At 52.4% G+C, this 22,553-nt stretch overlaps 5 protein-coding genes across 5 annotated transcripts; 3 read left to right on the forward strand and 2 right to left on the reverse strand.

The window, feature by feature from the left end:
• Window positions 1-1,426: 1,426 nt before the first annotated feature.
• On the forward strand, window positions 1,427-6,322 carry KRP23_11530 (E3 ubiquitin-protein ligase HERC2; the record flags this gene model as incomplete). Its single annotated transcript, XM_067882084.1, has 1 exon — window positions 1,427-6,322. The coding sequence occupies one exon, from the start codon at window positions 1,427-1,429 to the stop codon at window positions 6,320-6,322; it is 4,896 nt and encodes a 1,631-aa protein (XP_067740367.1).
• Window positions 6,323-6,546: 224 nt separating this feature from the next.
• On the reverse strand, window positions 6,547-7,682 carry KRP23_11531 (Medium-chain acyl-CoA ligase ACSF2, mitochondrial; the record flags this gene model as incomplete). The annotated part of the gene is made up of 4 exons (XM_067882085.1): window positions 6,547-6,748; window positions 6,820-6,901; window positions 6,975-7,166; window positions 7,235-7,682. 4 exons carry the CDS (start codon window positions 7,680-7,682, stop codon window positions 6,547-6,549), a joined length of 924 nt encoding a protein of 307 aa, XP_067740368.1.
• Window positions 7,683-7,831: 149 nt separating this feature from the next.
• KRP23_11532 (Chromosome transmission fidelity protein 8-like protein) lies at window positions 7,832-8,167 on the forward strand (the record flags this gene model as incomplete). The annotated part of the gene is made up of 1 exon (XM_067882086.1): window positions 7,832-8,167. The coding sequence occupies one exon, from the start codon at window positions 7,832-7,834 to the stop codon at window positions 8,165-8,167; it is 336 nt and encodes a 111-aa protein (XP_067740369.1).
• A 10,799-nt stretch (window positions 8,168-18,966) lies between these two features.
• On the forward strand, window positions 18,967-21,151 carry KRP23_11533 (Eukaryotic translation initiation factor 2A; the record flags this gene model as incomplete). The annotated part of the gene is made up of 4 exons (XM_067882087.1): window positions 18,967-18,976; window positions 19,144-19,556; window positions 19,635-19,757; window positions 19,835-21,151. The coding sequence occupies 4 exons, from the start codon at window positions 18,967-18,969 to the stop codon at window positions 21,149-21,151; spliced, it is 1,863 nt and encodes a 620-aa protein (XP_067740370.1).
• Window positions 21,152-21,356: 205 nt separating this feature from the next.
• On the reverse strand, window positions 21,357-22,232 carry KRP23_11534 (uncharacterized protein; the record flags this gene model as incomplete). Its single annotated transcript, XM_067882089.1, has 3 exons — window positions 21,357-21,419; window positions 21,500-21,853; window positions 21,927-22,232. 3 exons carry the CDS (start codon window positions 22,230-22,232, stop codon window positions 21,357-21,359), a joined length of 723 nt encoding a protein of 240 aa, XP_067740371.1.
• Window positions 22,233-22,553: the final 321 nt, after the last annotated feature.

The following is a 22,553-nucleotide window of genomic DNA, read 5'->3' on the forward strand; positions in this document are numbered from 1 at the left end:
GCTGCTTCAAGGTAAAGAGCTTACCGAGGAAGCTGAAGGGCTGACACGCGCCCAGAGGATGCTTCGTTCGGTCTCTACGCCTGTTCAAAAGAGAGGAGCAAGTTTACGTCAGTATCCGAGTGATGTAGCACGTGGGAAATCCGGTTTTGTTAATGTCCATCATGCACCAAGCGACTTATCAGGAGACAGTGAGCTTCTGGAGCCTCTTGAAGTAGAGACGCACATGTTTGGGGTGCTGTTGTTTATGCTATCTCAAAGCCAGCAGTCTCCGGCTCTCACTTATTTAGTGCGTCCGCATATGCTTCGAGGACTGCTAGAAATGCTTCGCCTCGCCTCGCCTCGCTCTCAGCGTGTCGTCAAGCTGCTGCTTCGAAAAATTTGCTGCAGTGGGCACATCAAACCTTCGGATGTGGGTGCTATCCTGGGTTCCGAGTCTGTGCTAATCGATCTACTGCTAGATCAAGTTGCGGAGTCAGTGTGTAGCACAGCCGCACCGATGGCTACACATGCTGTCAATGTCCCAGCGAGCAATGCATTGGTTGGTACTGCGGATAGATCAATGGTATCCACAGAGTCTCTAAGCAACCCCATTGGGTTCCGCTCCGGTCAGATCTCGTTAGTGGCGGCCTCTGAAAGCGTGGCATTGCTGCGTCTATTGCTGATGGAAAAGACCTGGAAGGAAGGGGTAGCAGAGAATTTGTGCAACGCAATTCGCAACATATCTCCAATTTTGGCAAGGAAGAAAACCGGCCCACCGTCACCAGACGTTAGGATCGGGGCCGAGCCCTCGGATATTCGACTTCGAGCTGCGATTATTCGTGCAGTTGGAGCTTTGTGTGTACTTGGCTCCCATTCAGATTGCATTCGTGTTGGCGGAAAGGTTGCTGTGACCGCACAAGGCGCAAGCAGTGGCGCAGTTGATGTAAGTGCAGATGGCACTGGACAATCTGTGAGCGCTACCCTGATTGAGATGAACGCTCGTGCTTCGACGGTTCGTGTTGTTTTCCACCCTACGTCGTCGGAAATTGACTTTGATCCTGGCCACAATGTACAAGATGTCAAGCTGTCTGCTCTGTCCCCCAGCGAAGAAATCTGTTTACCTCCAACAGCGGTGCCGCTCACGTTGGACATGATGCCAGTTATTATCCAGCTTTCCTCGTTGGAAGAGACGAGCGTGCTAACAGAATTTGACAGCTTGTGGAGACTTCAAATCCGATCTCGTGCGCTGTTGGCTTTGGAAGCTCTTTTACGGCGCTCACTTCACGTGACAAAACGTTTTGCACATAACTCAATGGCGCAAAATCTCCTCCGATTTGCCTTGACTCCAATCAGTCTTAACAGCTTTTTGAGCCTGCCGCTGCTTCAGGAGCGTGGCCGGATGATTCTCTGCCGTCTGATTGAGTCCTCGACGCCTCTAGGCGAAGCAATGTTTCGCGGATTACAAGAGCCGACAGCCCCAGCTATTACGGCCTCTGAGTCAGCGAACCCATCGGGTACCGGCGGTGTTGAGGCTAATGACGATCCTGCCGAAGAAGAAACAGAAGCGCATCGAGTTCGTCGAGGATTCGCATCAACACTGGCGGCGATGGGCTTCGAGTTTGACTTGTGTATGGCTGCACTGGAACACTCTCGCGACGACCCTAATTTGGCCGTTGAGTGGCTGATGGGCGATGGTGCAGCCACGTACCAGGAACGACAAGAAGCACAGCGCCTCGCGCGGGCAAGTATCGCCGCTCATGATTTGGCTGATGGAGCGGAAGGAACCTCGGGTCTTACTCTTGAAGCAAAAGCAGTAGAGCTTCAGAATATCTCAGGCATGCCTCACTGTCTAGCGCTCTGTGCTCTGGAGCTCTCTAATAGTGACCCGAACCGTGCTATGGAGTGGTTGATGGAGCACGGCAGCAACTATGCAGAGAAATTCGATTCCTTGGATCTGCTAACGGACTCCTTCTCTGCTGCGAGAACAGTCGTCCTGGAAGACCGAGCGGCAATGGAAGAAATCGATCAACCCGACCCACTTGTGACATCGTCTGATCGTCGAGACGCCATAGCCGCCGAATATTTAGGCTCGGCTGCATCAACACGGAGTGCTGAACTGTCATACGCTCCCAATGTCGATGCAATGGCAGTGACCCTCGCTCCAATCTTGGCTTATGGACCTGCTAAGCCTAGCTCAGGATCAGCAGCAGCTCGTGATACGAGCTTAACAACCTTCTCGCCTCTTGACCCGGAGTATTTGACACCGAATGTCCTCTTGACTGTGACCAGCGATATCGGTCCTGTTCAGCGATTAGCGACTAGTGGTCGAACGGGCATCTACAGGCGATATTCACCTGACGACGGGGTGCTGATCACTTTCCTAAACACGGAGTCAGGTGCTTATGAAGATGAGTGGCATTTTCCCCGAGACTTACGTCGAATCGTGAAAATTTATGACGAGTCACTTGAAAATGTGGAAAGTATACATCGTGTCGCTCTGAGGACAGAAAATGCTCTCTCAACATATTACGCAAGACGCGCGGTCACAGCATTGCTTTATGCTGTCGACCCTGGTGGAGAATCGACACCACATGGATTGGCAATCGTTAACGCTGGAACACACACGCGTGAAGATAAACCGGTTACGTTGTCCGCCTCGTTGTCAAGCGAGATATTGGGCGTGGTCGGTGGTCCGCGGCAGTTTGTAAGCCTCCTTAAGATGGTGGCAGCATCCGAAATGAACTCCACCCCGCACATGGACGTCGAAGATAGAAACAGCTCTACAGTCAAGACTACACCGAGTTCGGGTTATGGAAGTAAGGACTCGGTTGCTGATAATTCCGAGCAGCCAGGGTTCTTATTGGCAAGTCTTCAGTCTATCACGCTAAGGCTTCTTCGTGGAGAAGCACAAACAGAAAAGACCGAGCATGCGGATTTGATTTCACATCACGTGCGTCCCAGCTCTCCCAAACGAGGCCCTGCAAGTGATCTACGAGATTGTGAGCCCTCTCTCCGTAGTTTCCCCGAATACGGTGCAAATTATGACGAGGATGAAGGGTTGAGTCGGGCAATTGCAATGTCTATTGAAGAATCGCAGGCGCCACTGCCTGCTTCTGTTTCGGCTGTGACATACGACTCTGGAGATGCCAGGCGCAATGTGTGGCAAGATGAAGAAAGTAAGAGTGAAGATGCATTCGGAAACAGGATGAGAAAAACGCGCCAACCTTCAGATACCGAAGCGCAAGAAGTTGCTAGTGCGTACCTCGGAGGAAGTGTTGACGATCACGACGGGCTGCTATCCAGTGTGCTAGTGAAGGAGTGTGTCAGTCACTTCGTGGAGTCTACGCGAGTGGCAGGAGATGGCGCGGGCGAGGTGTCAGCGGTGCAGGAGTTCCAATCGTTGCACCCATACTTTGGTCGATGCGAGTACGCTCGAGCTGTAAGTATCGACAGTTCTTATCGTTGCTTGCGCATTGTCTTTGACCATCGATGCCATCTGGGACCGAAGGCAAGGCTGACTTTCTTCGCAGACCCAGAGTGTGAGGATCGCATTGGTGTGGTGGATAATGCCATGACAACGCCAGACCATCTTCTTCCGGATTTGATTATTCATTCTCACCAGTTCTGGTTCCGCTTCACTGCATCGGAAGAAAATGCTACGAAAGATAATGGTTATGGCTATCGCTTCCAGGTAAAGCCCATGGTAAACATTCGTTGGACAAAGGAGTCCGAGGTGCTGGCAAGTCCATCCCTGGAGTGGGCATGCTGGGTGCTGGAACTGTTGCTGAATGATGCAACAGAGGTGGTAGCTCACGGTGCTGTACACAACCGCAAAATCTATGGGGCACTTGTCCGCTATCTGCGCTCTCCAGGAGCTCCGTTTAAAGGTCGCGTCGTGCGTTTACTGCAGCAATTGCTGCACCATCCTGAGCTCTTTCCGTCAGATGAAGTGCCCGAATTGGATGCGCTAGAATCGATCTCCCGACTTGCATTGGCACGTGCAGAGGTTGACAGAGCAAGTGGTAAGACTTTCCTCTCGGCGCACCTGCTACAGCTAGTTGAGCTTTCGATGGTAATATCCTCGGCAACGCCTGTATTCGAACTCAAGCTTAGCGGTGTCGCTACTCCAGCAGCTCCAGTTACGGCGGAACCATTTGATTTACCTGTACCGTTTGAGCGTAAACGTGTGCGCGACAGCCTAAATGATGTGTCGGAGCTTACAAGGTTTTTGCTCGGTCAAACATCGCGTCTGCCTCAGCATATTTTGGTTGCCATTTGGCTGGAAGTATATGGATCTTCAACAGTCATCGAGACTTCACATCCGTACGCACCTGGTGTCCCATTAACTGGGCTGGTAGCATTTGAAGCTGCCCAGGCTCTTCGGATAACGTTCGATTCGCGTTGCTCACTCGCATCAGGACAAGGACAGGGTATGTCTCGATTGGAGATGGCAAGCTTTATGCTTGTTGGTCGTGACGATGGTGTCAGCGACCCTATCAAAGAAATTCGCAGTAACCGAACGTATGCGGGGGAGAGTGGGTGGCCTGAGGGGGCTATCTCTCTTGATGGCAACAACCTCGAGTATACCTTCCATTCGGACGAAAACGCAGGTGCCCACTTTGGTTTTGCAGCCACGGTAAATGCTTTGGGGATCACGAAGGAGAAACAGTTGGCTCGTGCGACGGCTGCAAATATGGAGCAGCTTCTTCAGAAGCTTGTGCTCTTGCAAGCAAGCCCAGATGAAACATCCGAGGGTGATCGCTGGACCCAAGCAATGGATTTGCAGCTCGTAGACTGGGTGAACAATCACGTCGAACCCGCAGCATCCCTGCCAACGGCCACCCCAGCAACAATCAAACATTCTGTGGACCTGCAACCAGCAGACATCAAACTTAACCAAACGCTAGATGGGTTGCGCTGCTCGCAGCTACTAAGTCTCTCGCTGGAATCACTGCAGCTTCGATTCGCATTGTTCAAGTACTTAAATCTGAGCCTCCAGCATTGCTTGCCACTGCTAGATCTACGCGACACGAAATCACCGTGGACGATTGCAAACCGACTGCGGCGACTAAGCCATTGCATCTTCTTCGACGTGAAAAGTGCGCTGGTGGAAGCCGCAATCGAATCCACAAACGTCGCCGGAGAAACCTCTACTGGAAATTCACAGCAGACGGCGCGGATCACGTTGGATCGGATGCAGGCGCTTGAATCGCGCGATGATCGTGAGGTGGAGCCATCCGTGTCAGAATGTTTCTTTGCACAAGCGTTCCGTCAGCTGCATCAAGTGGATCCTGCGCTGTTGAGACGTCAAATCGACAGCAAAGGCCGATTGTTCAGCGTCAAGTTCCGCGGCGAGGAAGGCGTTGACTGGGGTGGAGTCTATCGCGAAGGCGCCACATCCATGGTTGACGACTTGTTCTCACCGCACTTCAGCTTGTTCGTCCTGTGTCCGAACGGCCAGCACGACACAGGCAACAACCGTGGAATGTATCTGCCAAACCCCAAGTGCACGTCTCCTGTTGCCATGCAAATGTTCGCGTTCGTTGGCCAGCTATTGGGGATGTCACTACGTACGCACGGTGACTTCCCATTCATGCTTCCATCGCTCGTGTGGAAGCAGTTGCTGGGCCAAACACTCACTCGTGCTGACCTTGAGGGAACGGATGCCATGTTTATCCAAATGCTGGACGGCATTGCTAACTGTGAGAACGATGGTATCTCCACGGAGGAAGAGTTCGCCACAGCCTTCGATGGCTTGGAGCTGCGCTTCACTGCATCGTCATGCACAGGAGAGGAGATTGAGCTTGTGCCGGGTGGTCATCTTGTGACTGTAGCATTCCACAACCGATTGGAGTATTGCCGGCTTGCAGAGCGCGCTCGACTGGAGGAATGCAGTGCACAGGTGGCTGCCATGGCGCAAGGATTCGCGACACTGTTCCCTCGACGGGTCCTTACGTTACTGACGTGGCAAGAGCTGGAGATGCTAACGTGTGGCTCGCCTAAAATTGATTTGGATCTCTGGCAGCGGCATACACGCTACGACGGATACTCCGAGGATGATCCGACCGTGCTGCTCTTCTGGGATGCACTTGCCGACTTCTCAGACGAACAACGCGCTGATTTCGTGCGCTTTGCGTGGGGCCGCAGTCGCCTTCCGCGCGGCAAGTGGCCACAGCCCTTCAAGTTGTCCAAAAAAGGAGGTCGTGATGCCACACGCAGCCTGCCGGTTGCTCACACTTGCTTTTTCTCGGTCGAGCTCCCACCCTACACATCACGCGAGACGATGCGCTCCATGCTAATCGCCACTATTACCTTTGGTCTCGGCGGCATCCTCATGGCTTAAGACTTACGCTAAGAGCGAGGGGTGGGTACATATTTTTTACGTGTAGTCGTAGCGAATCATCCAGTTGTACCTGGACGCAGCACCGCCCTAGCACGAAAAACATTCACAAACAATAACGCGGCCGCTTACTTCATTCACTCTGGCTTCATGTTTGTTCGTCTTGCTCGATGGATAGTTGGAGGTGCTGTCGGTCGCCTCCAAGCTGCTTGCGTAGCGCCCCCAATTTACACGCGCTTGAAGTTCTCAAGTCCGCTGCCTACAATACTGCAGTGCTCCACCTCCAGGGCCTGCTGCACAGCCTCCTCGCTGAACTCCGTGGATGGCAGCACAACCTGCGAGCTCTGGCCGATAGCGGCGAGTGGGCCAAGGGAGAGGCCAGTCTCCTCGCCAGTGAGCAGAATCTTGTCCGTAGCAGTCAAGTTCAGGCTGCAGACATCAGAACAAACGTCAGCAAAAATGGGTTTGACAAATGCATCGAAACAGTATCTACTTCGAACCTCTTGGCCAGCTTCTCGGCACGCTTGAGCAGATCACCGTGGGTCAGCACGGCGCTCTTCTTGGGGTTCTGACCCGCCACCTCTGCAGAAACAACAATTGCTTCGTCAGCAACACTGCTCTCTTCTGTAATAAATTCTGTCCAGCATCCACTCACTCGAGTACGTGACGGCGAGCGGCGTCTTGTCGTCTAGCGTCTTGGTCAGCGCCTTCATGGCGTACGGCTCGGTGCTGTTAACCATCATCCCGTTGAGGTTCACCATACCCTCTACCGGCTCCCAGCTCGTCGTGATGATGTTGTGCAAGTGGCGGAAGTTCCGGGGGCGGAAGACCTCAAGATTTTCACGGACTAAAATCACAAACAAACAACTGTCAGTTTCTAAACGTCTCCAATCTCTCGTCTCGTATGCTCCTTACACGAGGCCAGCTCGGGGAATAGTCCCTGCACGATCTCCGTCTGGTTGCGTCCCTGCATCTTGGGCTCGAACACGAGGCCACTGGCTTTGCTGTCCTGCAGGATGAAGGCCAGCTCGTCGGCCTGAGACACCTCGGGCTCGATCACGGCCAGCGTGAGGCCCGCCTTTGCCGCAGCCAGCTGCGTCAGCACGTTCTCAGCGCTGTTGGGCAGCCACACGGCCACCACGTCACCGCGCGCGAACTGCAGGTCCACGAAGCCATTGGCCAACTCGTCCACGGCCGCGCTGAGCTCCTTGAAGCTCCAACGCACGTCCTGCTTCACGCTGCGCAGCGCCTCCTTGTGCGGAAGCCGCGCAACCGCCGCGTCGAGAGCCGCTCCTACAGTGCTGGCGGCGCGGGCCCCCGAGGCCATGCGCAGGGCGCTCTTAGAGCGAACGAGAGCGAGCATCCTGTGGTCTGGTCACCCCCGGAATCGAAAAATGAGCGGCTCTGATTGTTGCCCTAGAATAGGATCGGACGTAGAGTCCTATTATAGGTAACTATACCGGATATAAGGTTTGATGAATAATTGCTGCCATTTTGCAATAATAACTCAAGATGCTGGTACCTGTCGTGGTGGATGCGGCCTCCAAGGAGTGGAGCCTGCTCGAGTTCCAAGGGGACCTGCTGCCCAGCGACGGCGCGGAGACCCCAGACCTGCGCGATCTGGACGTGGGCACGCTCCGCTACGGCCAAGCGGGGGTTATCACGCTGCGCATCGGCAACCACGTGCTGGCCGGGAAGGTGACCAAGCTGCCCAAACCATTGGCCATCCTGCAGAAGGGTGATGTACACGACAAGTCGCAGGAGAGCAGAGAGACCAAGTATGAGGTGGTGGGCATCGCCCGGACCCGCGTGATGTTCGCCGCCAGACCCAAACCCGTGCTCGGGTAGAGATAAGTGTAAGTAAAGTAGGTAATACCAAGTACAGGGCTCGGAAAAAACTTAATTGCGCAATTGCAATTACTGAATTTATATATTATAATACGCATTATTGTGTGTGCGATAAGCACAAAAATAATTCATTTCTCCAATTATTGCAATACAATACTGCCCCAGAACGACAGCCGTTCAATCTCGGGTTTCCGGATCACACTCCATTCACGATCATATTTAACCATTTGAGGTCCTCTCTTGCGGTTCCGAGGAATACTTAAACTAGGCTTAACCGACCTGGATGGCCCAGAAGGTTGCTGCAGTCGCTGTACAATGGTTGCAAACAAGGACCTCTGCGTTTTCTTTTTCGAGCCACGAGACCAACCGCCTTATCGGTGCAAGCTCTGCGGGGCCGACCGCAAGCAGCTGCCAGGCACGGGATACTCCAACCTGATGTCGCACTTAGCGGGTCGCCACAACGATTACCAATCCCAGTACGATGCCAGGACGCGCGGCCTCGAGCGACCCCTTCAAGTCTACATGTTCGTTCCGAGGAAACATTCCACCGCTGTCACTGGTTGCGGTTGAGTTGTTATACGATACATGCCTCTGAGTGAAGTGAACGACGTGAGGACGTGTGTCATGACTAAGGCTCTCAAAGGCGACATGGCTAGAGTGGCTGCTAAAGTGGGTACAGAGATTGAAGAGGAGATGGACATTTTCTTCAGCATGATGTTCGACGGCTGGACGCATGGTACTATGCACTATGTCAGCGTTTACAGAGTCTACAAGATCAAAAGGCTGCTTCGCCACCCTTTGTTGGCTTTCTCTCCACTGGACCAGGGTCAAGAAACGCAACGTCACGCGTTGGTCCTCGACATACGAGATGCTGGAGCGCTAGATCAAGCCACGAGCCAAGGATCGCCTCGTTGAAGCGGTCCAGAACGGCGTTCTATCAAGCTGTGAGCACAAGCGTCTCACAGGGTTGCTTGGCCACTTGAAAAAGTTCGACAGTGTTTACAAGCGTCTGCAGCGTGAAGCAACGTCGTTGACCAAGATGCGTCTGCTTTTTGATTATATTCTGGCAGATTACCCAATTATGGGTAGCTACCTAAACTCGAGCTCAAATATTGTGCATTCGTCTGCTTTTGAGACTGGTTTGGTGAAAGTGTGCAGAGGCCGCAAGCTTACGACCGCCGAAACTGCTGTCTTGGGGCGCTTGAAGCATCTCCAAACACCACAGAGAGCAAGCAAGCGCAATGAGCGCGAGATAGACTATGCGGCGAGCAGGGCGGCTCGAAACGAAGTAGAGGAGATGAAGGTGCTGCTACTCGGCGCTGGTGACGCAGACGCCGCCGACCTCAAACGGTTGCGAGCGTTTGTTCTGGGAGTGTAAGGTGATTTTGACTCCACAGCGTTGCCGCTTGCTCTCTACCAACTTCGAGATGCTGTCATTTCTTCGGGCAAACCACGACATTTGGGATGTCACTAGCTTGCTCTAAGATGAAGGTAAGGTCACAAATGGTGAGAACATTAATACTTCTAATACGTATTGCCCGTAATTGCGCAGTAGTTATTATTGCTAGCTGGTGTATTGCAGTGGTTATTATTCTGATTCGCGGTGATCAAAGCCGTCACTTACTGTATTTTCCGAGCTCTGACCAAGTACATTGTAGACGGAGCTGCTTCAACTCACACAAATGTGTTACGACGCGAGTCGGTTGGATTTACACAATACGAACGGACCAGAAGGAGCAGCTCGTGCTGGCATTCCCAAGGCTGGTGGCTAACCGTGAGCGCGTCGTCCTCCACACGATACCGCACACCCTTACAAAATGTGTTCTTAGTAAAGCACATTATTGCTGATGCCCACTCCATGATGTCTGCATATGTCGTAATGTCAAAATTACCTCGCTTTCGGAGTTTCTGCGCTCGTTTATCAGTTGTGTAACTGAAGGCAGCAAAACGAGTGTGTCTTCCTTGTCACTGTGTTTTGTTCGCAGTGCGATCAAGCACTGACACGGACCCTGACCACCAAGAAGGAGTTTGTCAATCTCCGAAAGGAGTAGCTTATGGATGTCAGTGCACTGCGCCATCACAGCCACGTTTGCGGTAATGTGAATCCAACTTTGAAAAAGGCGGAACTGCCCGTTGCGCTCTTACGTAATGCAAGCTTCTACAGTGCAGTCAACATGGGTTGTGCACAACAGCCGCGTGGAGAAGTGACTGTTGTCGGTAACAGACAACCGAGCTTTCTCCAACACGTCGAGCAGCGCCCACGCCCCAGGCTTCATTTTGAACATGACCGGGTGAACAAACTTTTCACCATTGTGAAGTATGCCGGATCCGTATTCCACGCTTGCTGCAAGAGATACACCTTCGTGTTCTTCACCATCACTCACGTACGAATAATCGCTGTCGCTAGCTGATAGTTCCGCGTCACTTGCGCTGATATCACTCTGCAACAGTTCATTGCCACATTCACTACCTCCAGTTGACGCAGGTGGTTGTCGTCGCGGGGTTACTTCGCTGGGAAAGTCCTCGATTTCGCTGGAAGACGAAGCTATCACAGCTTGACTAGTCGGAATCGGTGGGCAACCATCGTCACTCACACTTGGCGGTGATGGCGAGGTTAAGTCGTGGGGACGTCGCTGCTGCTTAACAATAGCGACCGCCGTAAACTACTTCGAGCTTCACTCACACGGGGCTGTGATGGCGAGGGTACAGCCACAGCCGGTTGAGTATTGGGAACGTCGCTGCTGATATCTGACAGCAACCGGCGGGAGCGCCTTCTTCGAGCTCTACGCAAGCGCATGGTGCCTAGCGGACCACTACAAGCGTGGTAACTTGACAGCGAGGAAAGAAGAGCAAGGCTGATGTGGTGAGAGGCTTCGGTTGTGACTGGTTCGGTGGGAACTTGAGCGGTTAGTCTAGAGGTGTTAAATACTGGCGACGAATCTGGTAATCAGCACGGCGACTAAGGCAAAGCATGTTGTCAAGCATCGTGGTGGTACGAATCAGGGTCAGTCATCGGAGTGTCAGCGGCGCGGCGTTGCAAGTTGAAGTCAGGCATTGCACCTTCTGTACATCGAGCCATCATTACTCAAGATGATAATAAGCCAAGGGCGCGCACAAGGGCGCCGTGGTGTGCATGTAGGACAGCAGCAGTCAGTGTGTTTGATTTTTCCCACCTCTCACTTTCAATCACTTTCCAATTTTCCTTCTAGTGCTCGATCATTTCACTTCACTCGCCACTAACCTTCGCTTCTGCGTCTACGTCTACAATCCTCTGCAACACGACTTCAAGCCTTCTAACAAGAGGTAGATTGCTTTGAAGCTAAATTGAAAGTGAGCAAGACTGCAACGAGATGACACAAACGCAGGCTAGCGTGCGTGACCTGCCGATGGAGACGTCAGCAGCATAGGTGCTCTATAATGGAAGGAGAGCGCGTGCATTTTGTTTATTTTCAGTTATTGAGCTTCGGAAATTTCTTTGCAGTATTCTACCCGGATTTAGTAGAAACCGAATTGTAAGCAGCACATAAAATTTTAACACCAGAAAGGAATTTGACGTAACGTAACTAGTCTACATTGTACAGAAAAGAACATAATGGAAGTTTGCAATGAATGAAACCTTCAGGCCACAACCCAATCAGAATCAATCGCTATCCTCAGGTTCTTCATCATTTGATTGATTATAACAGCCCGTAAGGTTTGGGCTTGACATGGGGGAATTGAAGTTGTCGATGAATTCTGGTGTCCGGCGCGGCGATGGAAAGACCCATATTTCATCGTTCTTCGTGTCCGAATCTGTTAAAGTGAATGGACCTCTTTTGCTTTCTCAATTGACTTTATTGAGTGTTATACCACTATCTTATTGCTATCTTACAGACGTGCTCAACCTGAAGCAAAAGCGGAAGTGAGGACAACCGTCCTCGCTTCCTGACCTGCTTCCATTCCTCATCGCACAAATATTTGCCTCGATCAAAGAAGAGGCAGGAGCCAAACTCCATCGGCTCCTTTACCAATCATATCATCGCAGTACCGTAGACTACACTCGACCCTTGACTCATAGTATAAGAACCAATATACTCTATTTAATATGTCTGGCGCGGTGTGTCTGAACCCATCCCGGGATCGTCTGTTCGGTAACCTTTCCAAACACGTTGCTAGAGTTCGCTCCTGAACTCCAGGCACGGAGTCTGGGTCCAACAGAATCGGATTCGGGACCGTCTCTCTGCCCTGTCTGATCCGGCGCACCGAGGTCGTCAGTATGTCGATCTCGCACGCTTAGTGTAGGGTCGTCTCGTCAGCATCGCGAAGTTGCCAACGAAGACGTCGGAGCGGATGTCACATGGCAAATGCGAAATGAACATCGCCTCCGTTCCGTCGACTAGGCATTTCATAGAGAACATGTCAGATAAAATATAATATTATCAACTAATTTCTGTTAAATTTCTATCAATTTCTTAAACGTGTACTTCTTGCCCTTTTGTCTCTGCACTTTCATTTGAACGCTAAACCCATTTCGCACAACTACGAAATCAATACTAGCCATAGGAAATACAGTATAACTGCTCTCGTGGAAAAAACCCAACTGATAATAGAAAGTAGCCGGTGACGACATGAAAAGAAGCTCTTCCCAGCAGCGACAGTCACGTCATAAAGTAGTAGTAGTAGGTGTCGTCGTTCCTCCACTGGGCATTGTTGGCCCTGCGTCCACGGCCATTGCCACCGCGTCTTGGGCTCCGATTCTCATCCTTCTGCTTGGTCCAGCACTTGTCAACCGTGTGCCCCAATTTCCCGCAGTACGTGTACTGGCGAGATTCTCCGTCGGTGTTGAACGCCTTGGTCGCGTCCTCCATTTTCACCGACGCCGTCTTCTCGCCTTGCCGCTTGATCAGCTCATTCGTGATCACCTTCACGTCGTCTTGCGATCGCAGTTCAGCGCTGCTCATCTCCAAGTCCAGCACGACGTTCTTGTAGCTCTTGGGGAGACTGCGCAATAGGCAGATCGCCACGTCCTCGTCCTCCATCTTGGCGCCGATGCTGCTGATCTTGGCGCTGATGTTGAGGACCCCACTGCAATGATGCAAGACATTCCCGCCTTCCGACATCTCCATGCTGAAGAGTTGGCGCTTCAGGTAGATGTGACCAGCCTTCTGCGAACCATCGTACAGCGTCTTCAGGCGCGTCCACGCAACCCCCGCTTCCTCGCAATCGTCGACCACATGGTCGTAGCCCGCGTCCATGTGGAGCAACATCAGTCCTAACGCGATGTTGCTCGACTTGACGTACTCGTCCTTGGGCCGCGAGTCCGTGAAGCTCGGCGTCGTCTCTCAGTTTACAACATGCCACACCGACTTGGTCAAGGTGGAAGACTCGAATAAATATCAACCGTATGATAATCTCAGCGTAGCGGTGATGGAAGTGTTGTAGGGACAGTGTTAAGGTGTGTAGCCTTTTGATGACAGGTGAAGGTGCTGGTGGAGGAGGTATTGGCTGGTGAAAGCAAATCAAAAAGTAATTGAGATTGAGCTGTGTGATTTACGGATGCGATGGAGCCAACTAGCGTCCTATCAGAGAGATAACAGCTGCTATCTGATCTACCAATAATCTATAGTAAAATCTTCGCAAAGTTCTTTGCGTTGGACAATAGCCAGTTTGCTCTAATCTCGAAAATTAGGGAATCCTTTCTCAATATTATAACATTATTTTACGTACTTCACTCCATTTTGGTCTGAACTCTTGCCGGGTTGGACTCACAAAGGTGTAGTTTTTGTGGCTATCAAGAATCCAGACCTCATTCCCGATATTAGCAGATCCTAGATGTTAGTAGATCAATCAATTAATGACGATGGGACGTTGTCAGGCCTGACTCCGGCGTGCAGGTCGGCACGCCGAGGCCGTCATCCGACGGGCGTGCTGATCGAGCACGCCAGTGGCCTATGCAATGAGCCACCGTGCGCGAGCTGCCTTGAGCAGTCAGGACGCGCATGACAGGAAGGAGCCAGGGGTTCGTACACGGTGCGTACCCTGTAGACAAGCAGACAGATGTAACGAATCTACGAGATTCGTTAGTACATGTTGTTAACGGTGATCTAGTGATTGGACGCACACCAGTGTGCTTCATTTTCAGCCAGTCGTTCACTCAAATAGTTCGAGCAAAGGTACAGACAATACCGCCGATCAATTCACTTTTCTTTTTGCTTCCTACTTGCGTTACAAAAGAACAAAGCGATCATAGGACACGAAATTTATATTGATTTTAGTATGCATGTGAACAAGGAAATGTACCCACAGAGAAGCTCGTGGAGGGGCCCCGAGGGCACCTCCAGGAGCGCATGCATGTCGTAGCTAAGAAACCAAACACCAATTCAATTCATTCCAAAACATTCCAAGAACCCCACACGTCCTCCAACGTATCTGCGCCTCATCCGCCCCGAAAGCGTCCCTACATACGCTCTCACCCTTGGATCTTATCTTTGGATGTCTTGAGCCACAAAAATAGTGATAGATATGCATACGCATATTTCTTGCCCGGCATGATGTAGTTGCCGTTGGCGGCATACCTGTCGGTGACGGCGACTATGTCACAAGTTATGCTCACAACTTCTTTGGCAGGATTTACCGTTCTTGTTCATTAAGATGATTGCTTTCGCTATAAAATGTCAATTTTGACGATTCACTGTATGGATAAATATCATCATATCTCCGACCATACTTGAATTCACTATGTATAATATTGACAAATCAAACGAGCAGGGACTATTTTGACCCAATCAGGAACGTTTAGTGACAGAGTTTCAACCAATCAAATTGCATTTGTCCTGTTGCAGGGCTTGTGCCCGCCTCTCCGACATATCTAGTCGGGGCGCTGCTCCAGATATTGATATACCCATACGAAGCGCCAGTCAGTCCCATATTTCACGAATAACACTCAAGCTCCGACCTCTCCGACCCAAGATGAACCTCATTGACCTGGCGCCCGCAAACACGAAGCGTGCCCGGGAAAACGCATCGCGCACCTTTCTCAAGTTCCTGGCAGACGAGGAGGTTGCCCGGGACAACCTAGAGACGTGCATGAAGCGCGACAACGCTGCACAAGTGCTGGAGGCAGTGGTGGACAAGTTCGACACTATCTTGCTTTCAAGGAGGGCCGCAAGGGCCAGCTACTCGCTCGTCACTCCGTTATGCAGTACTTCAGGCAAGCCAAGAACAGGCTGTTGGAACAGGTCCCTCAGCATCGAGCCTTGGTTGACAAGAACCTGCTCAAGAAGGGCCTGATGCTGGAGCGTCATTGTGTAAAGCGCGAGACGGGGGCGTTTGTGAAGAAGGCTCCGGCATGCACGAAGACGGCGCTCAAGAAAATGATGGAGTACCTGTATTCGACGGCGGTTACTGCTGCTGACTCCCAAGACGCGGCGGTGGCGGCGTTGATGTGATTCCTATTCGGGCGCGCATCGGATCTTACCATGCTTCGAAAGGCAAACGTGTCCGTTGGCTCGGACAAGATCTTCTTCGCCCGCTTCATCCGCATTAAGACATCGGAAGAGCAAGGTCTATCTCTCTTTCCCGACGATGACTTCACCACGTGTCCGCAGCTCGCCATAGCGGTTGCTCTTGCGACTCAGACAGCACCGACCATTTCCGTGTTGAGCCATCTTCCTGAGCAGACGAAAGTTTCCCAAGCTTCTCTGTCTCCATCCATTCCACTCATCGACCTTCTGGATCACCCACAAGCCGTTACTCCTCCCCAAGATTCGGCTGGCGAAGCTGGCCATGGTACGAGTACTGATGCCGCGCCTGGTGTGCACAGATACGTCAACCGCGTCCTTGATCGGATTGCAGAGAAGGCAGGTGTCGTCGAGCAATTGACATCGCATTCCTTCCGCCGTGGAGGGGCGCAGCACGCGAACGGAGCCGGCTTGCGTGCCCAGTGGAGGCGCTTGGAACATGACGGCGACGAACAAGGCATTCGCGTACGTCTTCAATACACCGGCCGAAGATCACCAGGTGGCTCGCGTCTTGAGTGGTCGCGACCCGGACCAAGAACTTCACGTTCTCTCGCTCGATGTCTTTGACTCAGCTACGTAGACGAAAATCCACATGATAGCGGTGGCTCTCTTCAACGCGTCCTACGGGCTCATGGCATCACAGTACAACGTGAACGGTATTGTACTCGACACGTTCATGGTTTACCTGCTGCGCCACTATCCCTCGTTGAAGAAGCTCAATGAGAACGGCCTTCCTGTGGAGCGCCTGGAAGCATGCACGATCCAGCAAGGCCATTCCGTCAACGAGCTCCTAGCTTGGTCATCACACCTGACCTGCAACACGAGTACAAAACAGCAAACAGGCACCAACACCCAAGAAGCAATTGCCGACATCACCAAGCGCCCCATGTTTCTTCACCAAGCAGCTGTGATTGAGCAGTTAGTCCAACTCAACAGCACGATGGGCTCTCGAATCTCTACGCTAGAAGATGTAGTCTACAACAAGACCACCGACAGCACATGAGATAAGTGAGGATGCGATCAACGAGCCACCAGTCAAGCGACGCCGTACGGCGCAACAACCAACCTGAGAGATGTCTGGCTCACTTGGTACGCACACGAGCCCCGGATCCGGAGCTCAACGGACACCTCCATGAAGCATACGAGATTCACCAGCAAGCAGGTTGCTGCGTTCTTGAAGTTGTTCCTCGCTGACGGATACGTCCTTGATCCGAAATCGTCGCAGTACCGAGATGACGTACTGGAGCTTGGTACAACCGCTGAGAAAGCGCTGCTGTCGTTTCTGACCGAACACAAGATCAAAGCCCGAGGAGCTCAGAACGTCCTCAAGTCCCTTCGCAAGCTCCACAAGGCTGGCCACCTCGACGAACGCATTCGTCGGTACAAGCAGCTTCAAGTCGCTGGTCGCATCGTGGATCCCGCCACTGTGCATACGACAAACATCATCGGGTTAACAGGTAGCACGTAATTACGCACAAATTTACCTCCACGGCATCAGCTCCATTCATTGCATCTCGGGCTTGGCATCCCGCTTGTCGTGCCGCTTGTCACTTTGTCTTCAACTCTTCCTGAAACACACCACTGCCATCATGCCTGCACTCAAGCCTAAGAAGAACGAGTTCAGCTCTGCGAAAGAGTTCAAGACCCTACTCGTCACCGCCAGCAAGATGCACAAGATACGAGTTAGCAACGAAGCTATTCGGCACCTGCGACTCACGATGAACACGATGATCGCCTCCGCAAGCCTGCTGCCCGAAGCCATCAACGTCATCATCGCCTCGCTCGCCGAACGAAAGACACGTAGGGTCGGCCTTGAGGACGTGCGCGAGTGGCTTACTCCTTCTGCCTACGACGACGACGACACCCCGGATGATTGCGCTGACGAAGAGCGCAAGGCTGAACCTGTCCACTACGTCGAGAAGCTTCTCAACTGGAAGCGTGAGAAGCGCGTGACGTACTACCTGGTAGACTGGCAGCCAACGTGGGAGCCGAAGGAGCACTTGAACGAGAAGCTTGTCGCTACTTTCGAGGAGGAGCGCCGCCTACTCGTACGCAAGACCTTCATCGAAGAGGAAGCTGTGGAAGACAACACGCTGAACGACACTGAAACATAAGTGGAAGGGTGAACATGGGGTGTATTACGAGCTTCCGCATTAGGCAGCGGGTAGCACTGTATGAACACTAAGCTTAACCTCCGGATGGAACAGCAAAACCTCGTCACAGAGTACGCGAACATGCAATATGAGTACAGCGTCAAACACAAAGCTTAACCTCCTTGCGGAACAGCAATGTTAACCTCGAAGCAGAGTCAGCACGCCTTGCATTGTTAGCAGAGGCGGCTGCCCATTGGCTTGTATACAAACATGCAGTGAACCCAAAGCAAATGCACTGGGTTGTTACGGGCACTTGTGCCGGATGAGAGAAAAAAGAGGGAATGCCGAGGGCTGTCGTGCGGCGGCACTTGCGGCAGCCCCAGGCCAGTAGTTATCAAATAACTTCGTTTTTGAGGTTGTACCTACGTTGGACCTGCCAGCCAACCACAGTTATGAGTAATTACGAGTCAGCGTAAAAACTATCATGTAAAAAGCCGATTTTTGGAGCGGGGCTCATCCAATCAGCCACATGTCTCTGTGGTCCGTTCAGCCTAAAATTGTTTTTCACGTTTTTCTCGGCCCACAGGCCGTTTCAGAGCCTGTGACGCCGTCTATAAACCACCACCAATCTGCCCTCAGGTACTACGCATCCCAGTTTGGATCACCTAACCCGTTACACAAATTAACACAAAATACATCATGTTTACACCAGTTTGGACTCGCTCTGTTCCAGTCGGAGCCCATCGGAGGTCGGAGATTTTTTGCTATGACAATGTGGGTGTAAGCGTGCTTGATATGTGGTATTGTGGTTTCAACTCAAAGTTTCCGAAGGCGATTAGTTTAACCGATTGGCCAACAAACCGCCCGAGGCCGCCCTCAACTTACTATAGTGCTACATATAATACAATTTCTTACTTACAAGAATCATCTCGGTACCACCTAGTTTATCTTCAGCCAATTCAGAACTGACTTGAAAATTGTATACCGTCGCCTCGACAACCGGAAAGTTTGAACGGAATTCACAATACAACATTGTAAAGAAAATTTGGCGGTGAATATTTTGTAGGTTAACCTACATTCTAAAATAGGGGTACACGCCACTATTTCAAAATGGCTACTTCAAATATTTCACTAATTATGAAATTACACATCAAATTTTAGGCACCAAAAACCATGGCTGCGAGAGCCACTCCTAAATCACGCAACAATGGCGACAGGTAAGCTACCCCCCTCCCTCTGCCTGGTGCCTCCCGCCATCCTCTACTAGCAACAAGTGCTGTGGTGTATGGAAGATGCTGCGCATCACCATGCGCTGCTTCTTAATGACCCAATGCCCTCAATGCCGCATTTAAACCATCTAACCATTCTGCTTCGTGCATCACAGCTAAAGACGATGCGAACGACCTGCCACGCACCAAGTTCTTCCTGCGCGGCAAGACCGGCATCGAGGCAATGTGGGGCCCACCGACCTCCAGCAAGCAGGACGGCAAGATCGAGCGCGACGAGAACTTTGACGCCCCAGGCACGGCCGACATCATGGAGTTCTCAGAGGACGGCAAGCTGGTGGTTCTCGTACGCACCGCCTCGGGCTTCACGGTACGCGACTCGGAGAATGGATCTGTGCAGGCGGATGTGTCCAATCCTGGTATCCACGCTGTGGCCTGGTCGCCGCTTGGCTCGCACCTGTTGACGTGGCAGCGGCCGCAGAAGGACTCGAGCCTCGGCAACCTCATTGTCTGGGAAACTGTCACTGGAAAGGAAGTCGCTCGCTTCAACCACAAGTCCTACACGCGTGACGTACGTTAACGATTAGACCGATGCGTGGTGGTAGTGTTGTGCCTGACGGAGTTCTCATTTACAATGGTGTGATGACAGAAATGGCCGCCCCTGCAGTGGTCGTCGGATGAGACGATTTGCGCGCGTCAAAGCGCAAATGGCGTGGTGCTTTACAGCGGTCGGGACATTGCGGCGGGCCAGATTGGCCAGATCAATCTTCCGGTATGGTGCTTGGCCGCGCATTTCGCTGGCATATGCGTGGCAGGATTTATTAACGCTGTCATCTTTTTTCTGAGTAGAACGTAGCGAACTTCAGCGTGGCCCCGGGCAGTGCTCCCTACAAGGTTGCCCTGTTCGTCCCAGAGAAGAAGGGCAAGCCTGCTAGCGTTAAGGTTTACCAGTTCCCGAACAGCCTGAATCTCCCTACGGCAACAAAGAGCTTCTACAAAGCGCAGGACGTGTCGCTGAAATGGTCCCCCACCGGTAGCGCTCTGATTATTGAAACGCGTACGGATATCGACACGTCCGGCAAGTCGTACTATGGCGAAACTGGCCTCTTCTTCCTGGAGAGCGACGGCGATTATGACTGCATCGTGCCGCTCACGAAGGAAGGCGCGGTGCATGATGTTGCGTGGGACCCCACTGGCCGCGGCTTCGTGGTGATTGCCGGTGCGATGCCTGCGCACGCGACGCTTTACGACAACAAGGCCCTGCCCATCTTTGAATTTGGTGCGGCACCTCGTAACCATGTCAGCTGGAGCCCCCACGGTCGTTTCTTGTGCCTTGCTGGATTTGGCAATCTTCGCGGTGACATGGACTTCTGGGAGCGCAACAAGCTGAAAAAGATGGGTTCGGCGACGTCGAACTCCGCCACCACGTTTGCTTGGTCCCCCGATAGCCGCTACTTTGCTACGGCTACTACATTCCCTCGTCTTCGTGTGGATAATGGCTTCAAGGTGTTCTGTTACGATGGCGCTGGCCCTATTCACCAGGAAGAGCGCGGCGAGCTGTACGACCTCAAGTTCCGCCCTGCTGCGCAGGATACTTACCCAAACCGGCCTCAGTCCCCGCGCCGGAAGGGCGAGGACGCAGGCTTTGGGTCATCCGCTGCCCCGAAGGCTACCCCGAAGCCGCAAGCTTACCGTCCGCCTAACTCGACGGGTGCGCTCGCTGCCATGATGCGCAAGGAAGAAGGTGGCTCTAAGAAGCTGGACCGCAACAAGTACGCGGCGCCCCGCGGTGGGACTCCGACGACCCCGGGCATGACTGCGGCTCGTGTGATCCCGGGAATGGGAGCGGCTGCGGCTCCGAAGAAACTTAGCAAGAGTGCCCGCAAGAAAAAGGCCCAGGAGGCCGCCGAGGCGAGGGCTGCGGTGGAGGAGGCACTCGCTAAGGTTGGTGCTGTGCCAGTCGAGGAGGCTCCCGCAAAGCCAACCCCGACCGAGCTGACACCTGAGGAGAAGGCTAAGAAGGTAAAGGGTCTGCTGAAGAAGCTCAAGCAGATCGACACCATCAAGGCTAAGAAGGAGGCGGGTGACTCGCTGAACGACGATCAGCTTCAGAAGCTCACGACCGAACAGGCACTACGTGACGAAGTGGCCGAACTTTCCGCGTAAATATTCGTGCAAACAGAACAACGGGTATTCGTCGGACTTAGAGCCGTTGTCGATGGTACAGCAATAGAGAGGTACGGCAAGGAACGGGGACATGCTGCATAAAAACAAGAGCAGAATACTTGTACGTTTGCCAACACTTTTAATCGAGCAGTTCTCAGTGGCATCAACTCGATTAGGTGACTCCATTCGAACTGAACTTCTCAAACTAAGAGGAATAGGCGTATATTGCCCATTGAGCTGACGGCGTGGACGGCGGAGGTATAAAATGCTGTACAAGTAAGAAGGTGACATAAGCATGTCAGTCTTATCGATCCTGAACGAAACCATAGCAAGGTAGTATCAACGTACCGGAGGGATCGTAGAGGCACCAGGTGTACGCTGTACAACGATGTACGAGTCCCAAGCTCGTCTAGCGGCCACCAAAGCGTCGAACGTCAAGGTTTCGGGGTCCAAAGACTGTTTTGGAGAGATGCCTTCCTTTCCTGATAAATAAAATGTCGCCTGTCGATTGACGGGAGGAACATTCGGGCTTCGAGGTGAAGACATTGGCTTCTCTGCACAAAGTTGCTTCCCTTCCGTACTGGTCATGGGCTTTAACTTACTTTCAGTCGTTGGAGCTTTATCCACACCTGTGCTTGTGTCTGCTGCTCGGCAGATACTTGCTTCAGCACGCAGCCGCAACTTGACTCGTTTCCGATATGCCTGCATATGAACAAACAGGGCACTATTTAGCGCTATTCAACAACTATTGACACCACGCCCAGCATCGACACACCTTCTTCTTGTTGACTCTTGCTGCAAAAGCTCGAATCTGTTTCAGTTGCTGCTTCGGGAAAAGCCCCGATGCCGCATTCATCGCATCGAGCTCCTTCTTTAGCGCCTCGCAAGCTGCACGTTTTCGTTCGCGTTGCACACGTAGCCGAGGACCTTCTACACTCCATGCTTTATGCTCACCAACAAACTGCTGTTCTGGAGTCTTTGCATCCAATTCTTCAAGTCGATTCTCAATTGAAACCAGCTCCTCCGCTGCCACCTTCAACAGATCCGCGAGCTCTAGAGCTCGCGCAACTCGACGTCGCATCAATCTCAGTGGAGGCTCCTCACTGCTGTCTACATCACGTTTAGTAATAGATGCTGTGCTGCAATGAGTCCGCTTGAAATTGTCCAACCACGTCTGCTCTGCGTCGACGACTGGAGGACGCGGTGGAGGTCGAGGAGGTCGAGGAAGTACGAAATGAGGGAAATAGCCACTCGGAGGCTGCGGATAAAAGCGTGGAGGTCCTGTAAATCCATATGGAGGTGGAGGAAGCGGTGGTATGAAGGCAGGCCGTGCGTGTGGCTTCATCCATGGACCCTGCGGCACGGGCGGTGGCCAGCGAGGCGGCGGCGGACGTTGCTGCAT

Source organism: Phytophthora ramorum (genome assembly GCF_020800215.1).
Source record: "Phytophthora ramorum isolate Pr-102 chromosome Unknown Phyram_PR-102_s0012, whole genome shotgun sequence".
In the NCBI taxonomy this organism is placed as follows: Eukaryota; Oomycota; class Peronosporomycetes; order Peronosporales; family Peronosporaceae; genus Phytophthora; species Phytophthora ramorum.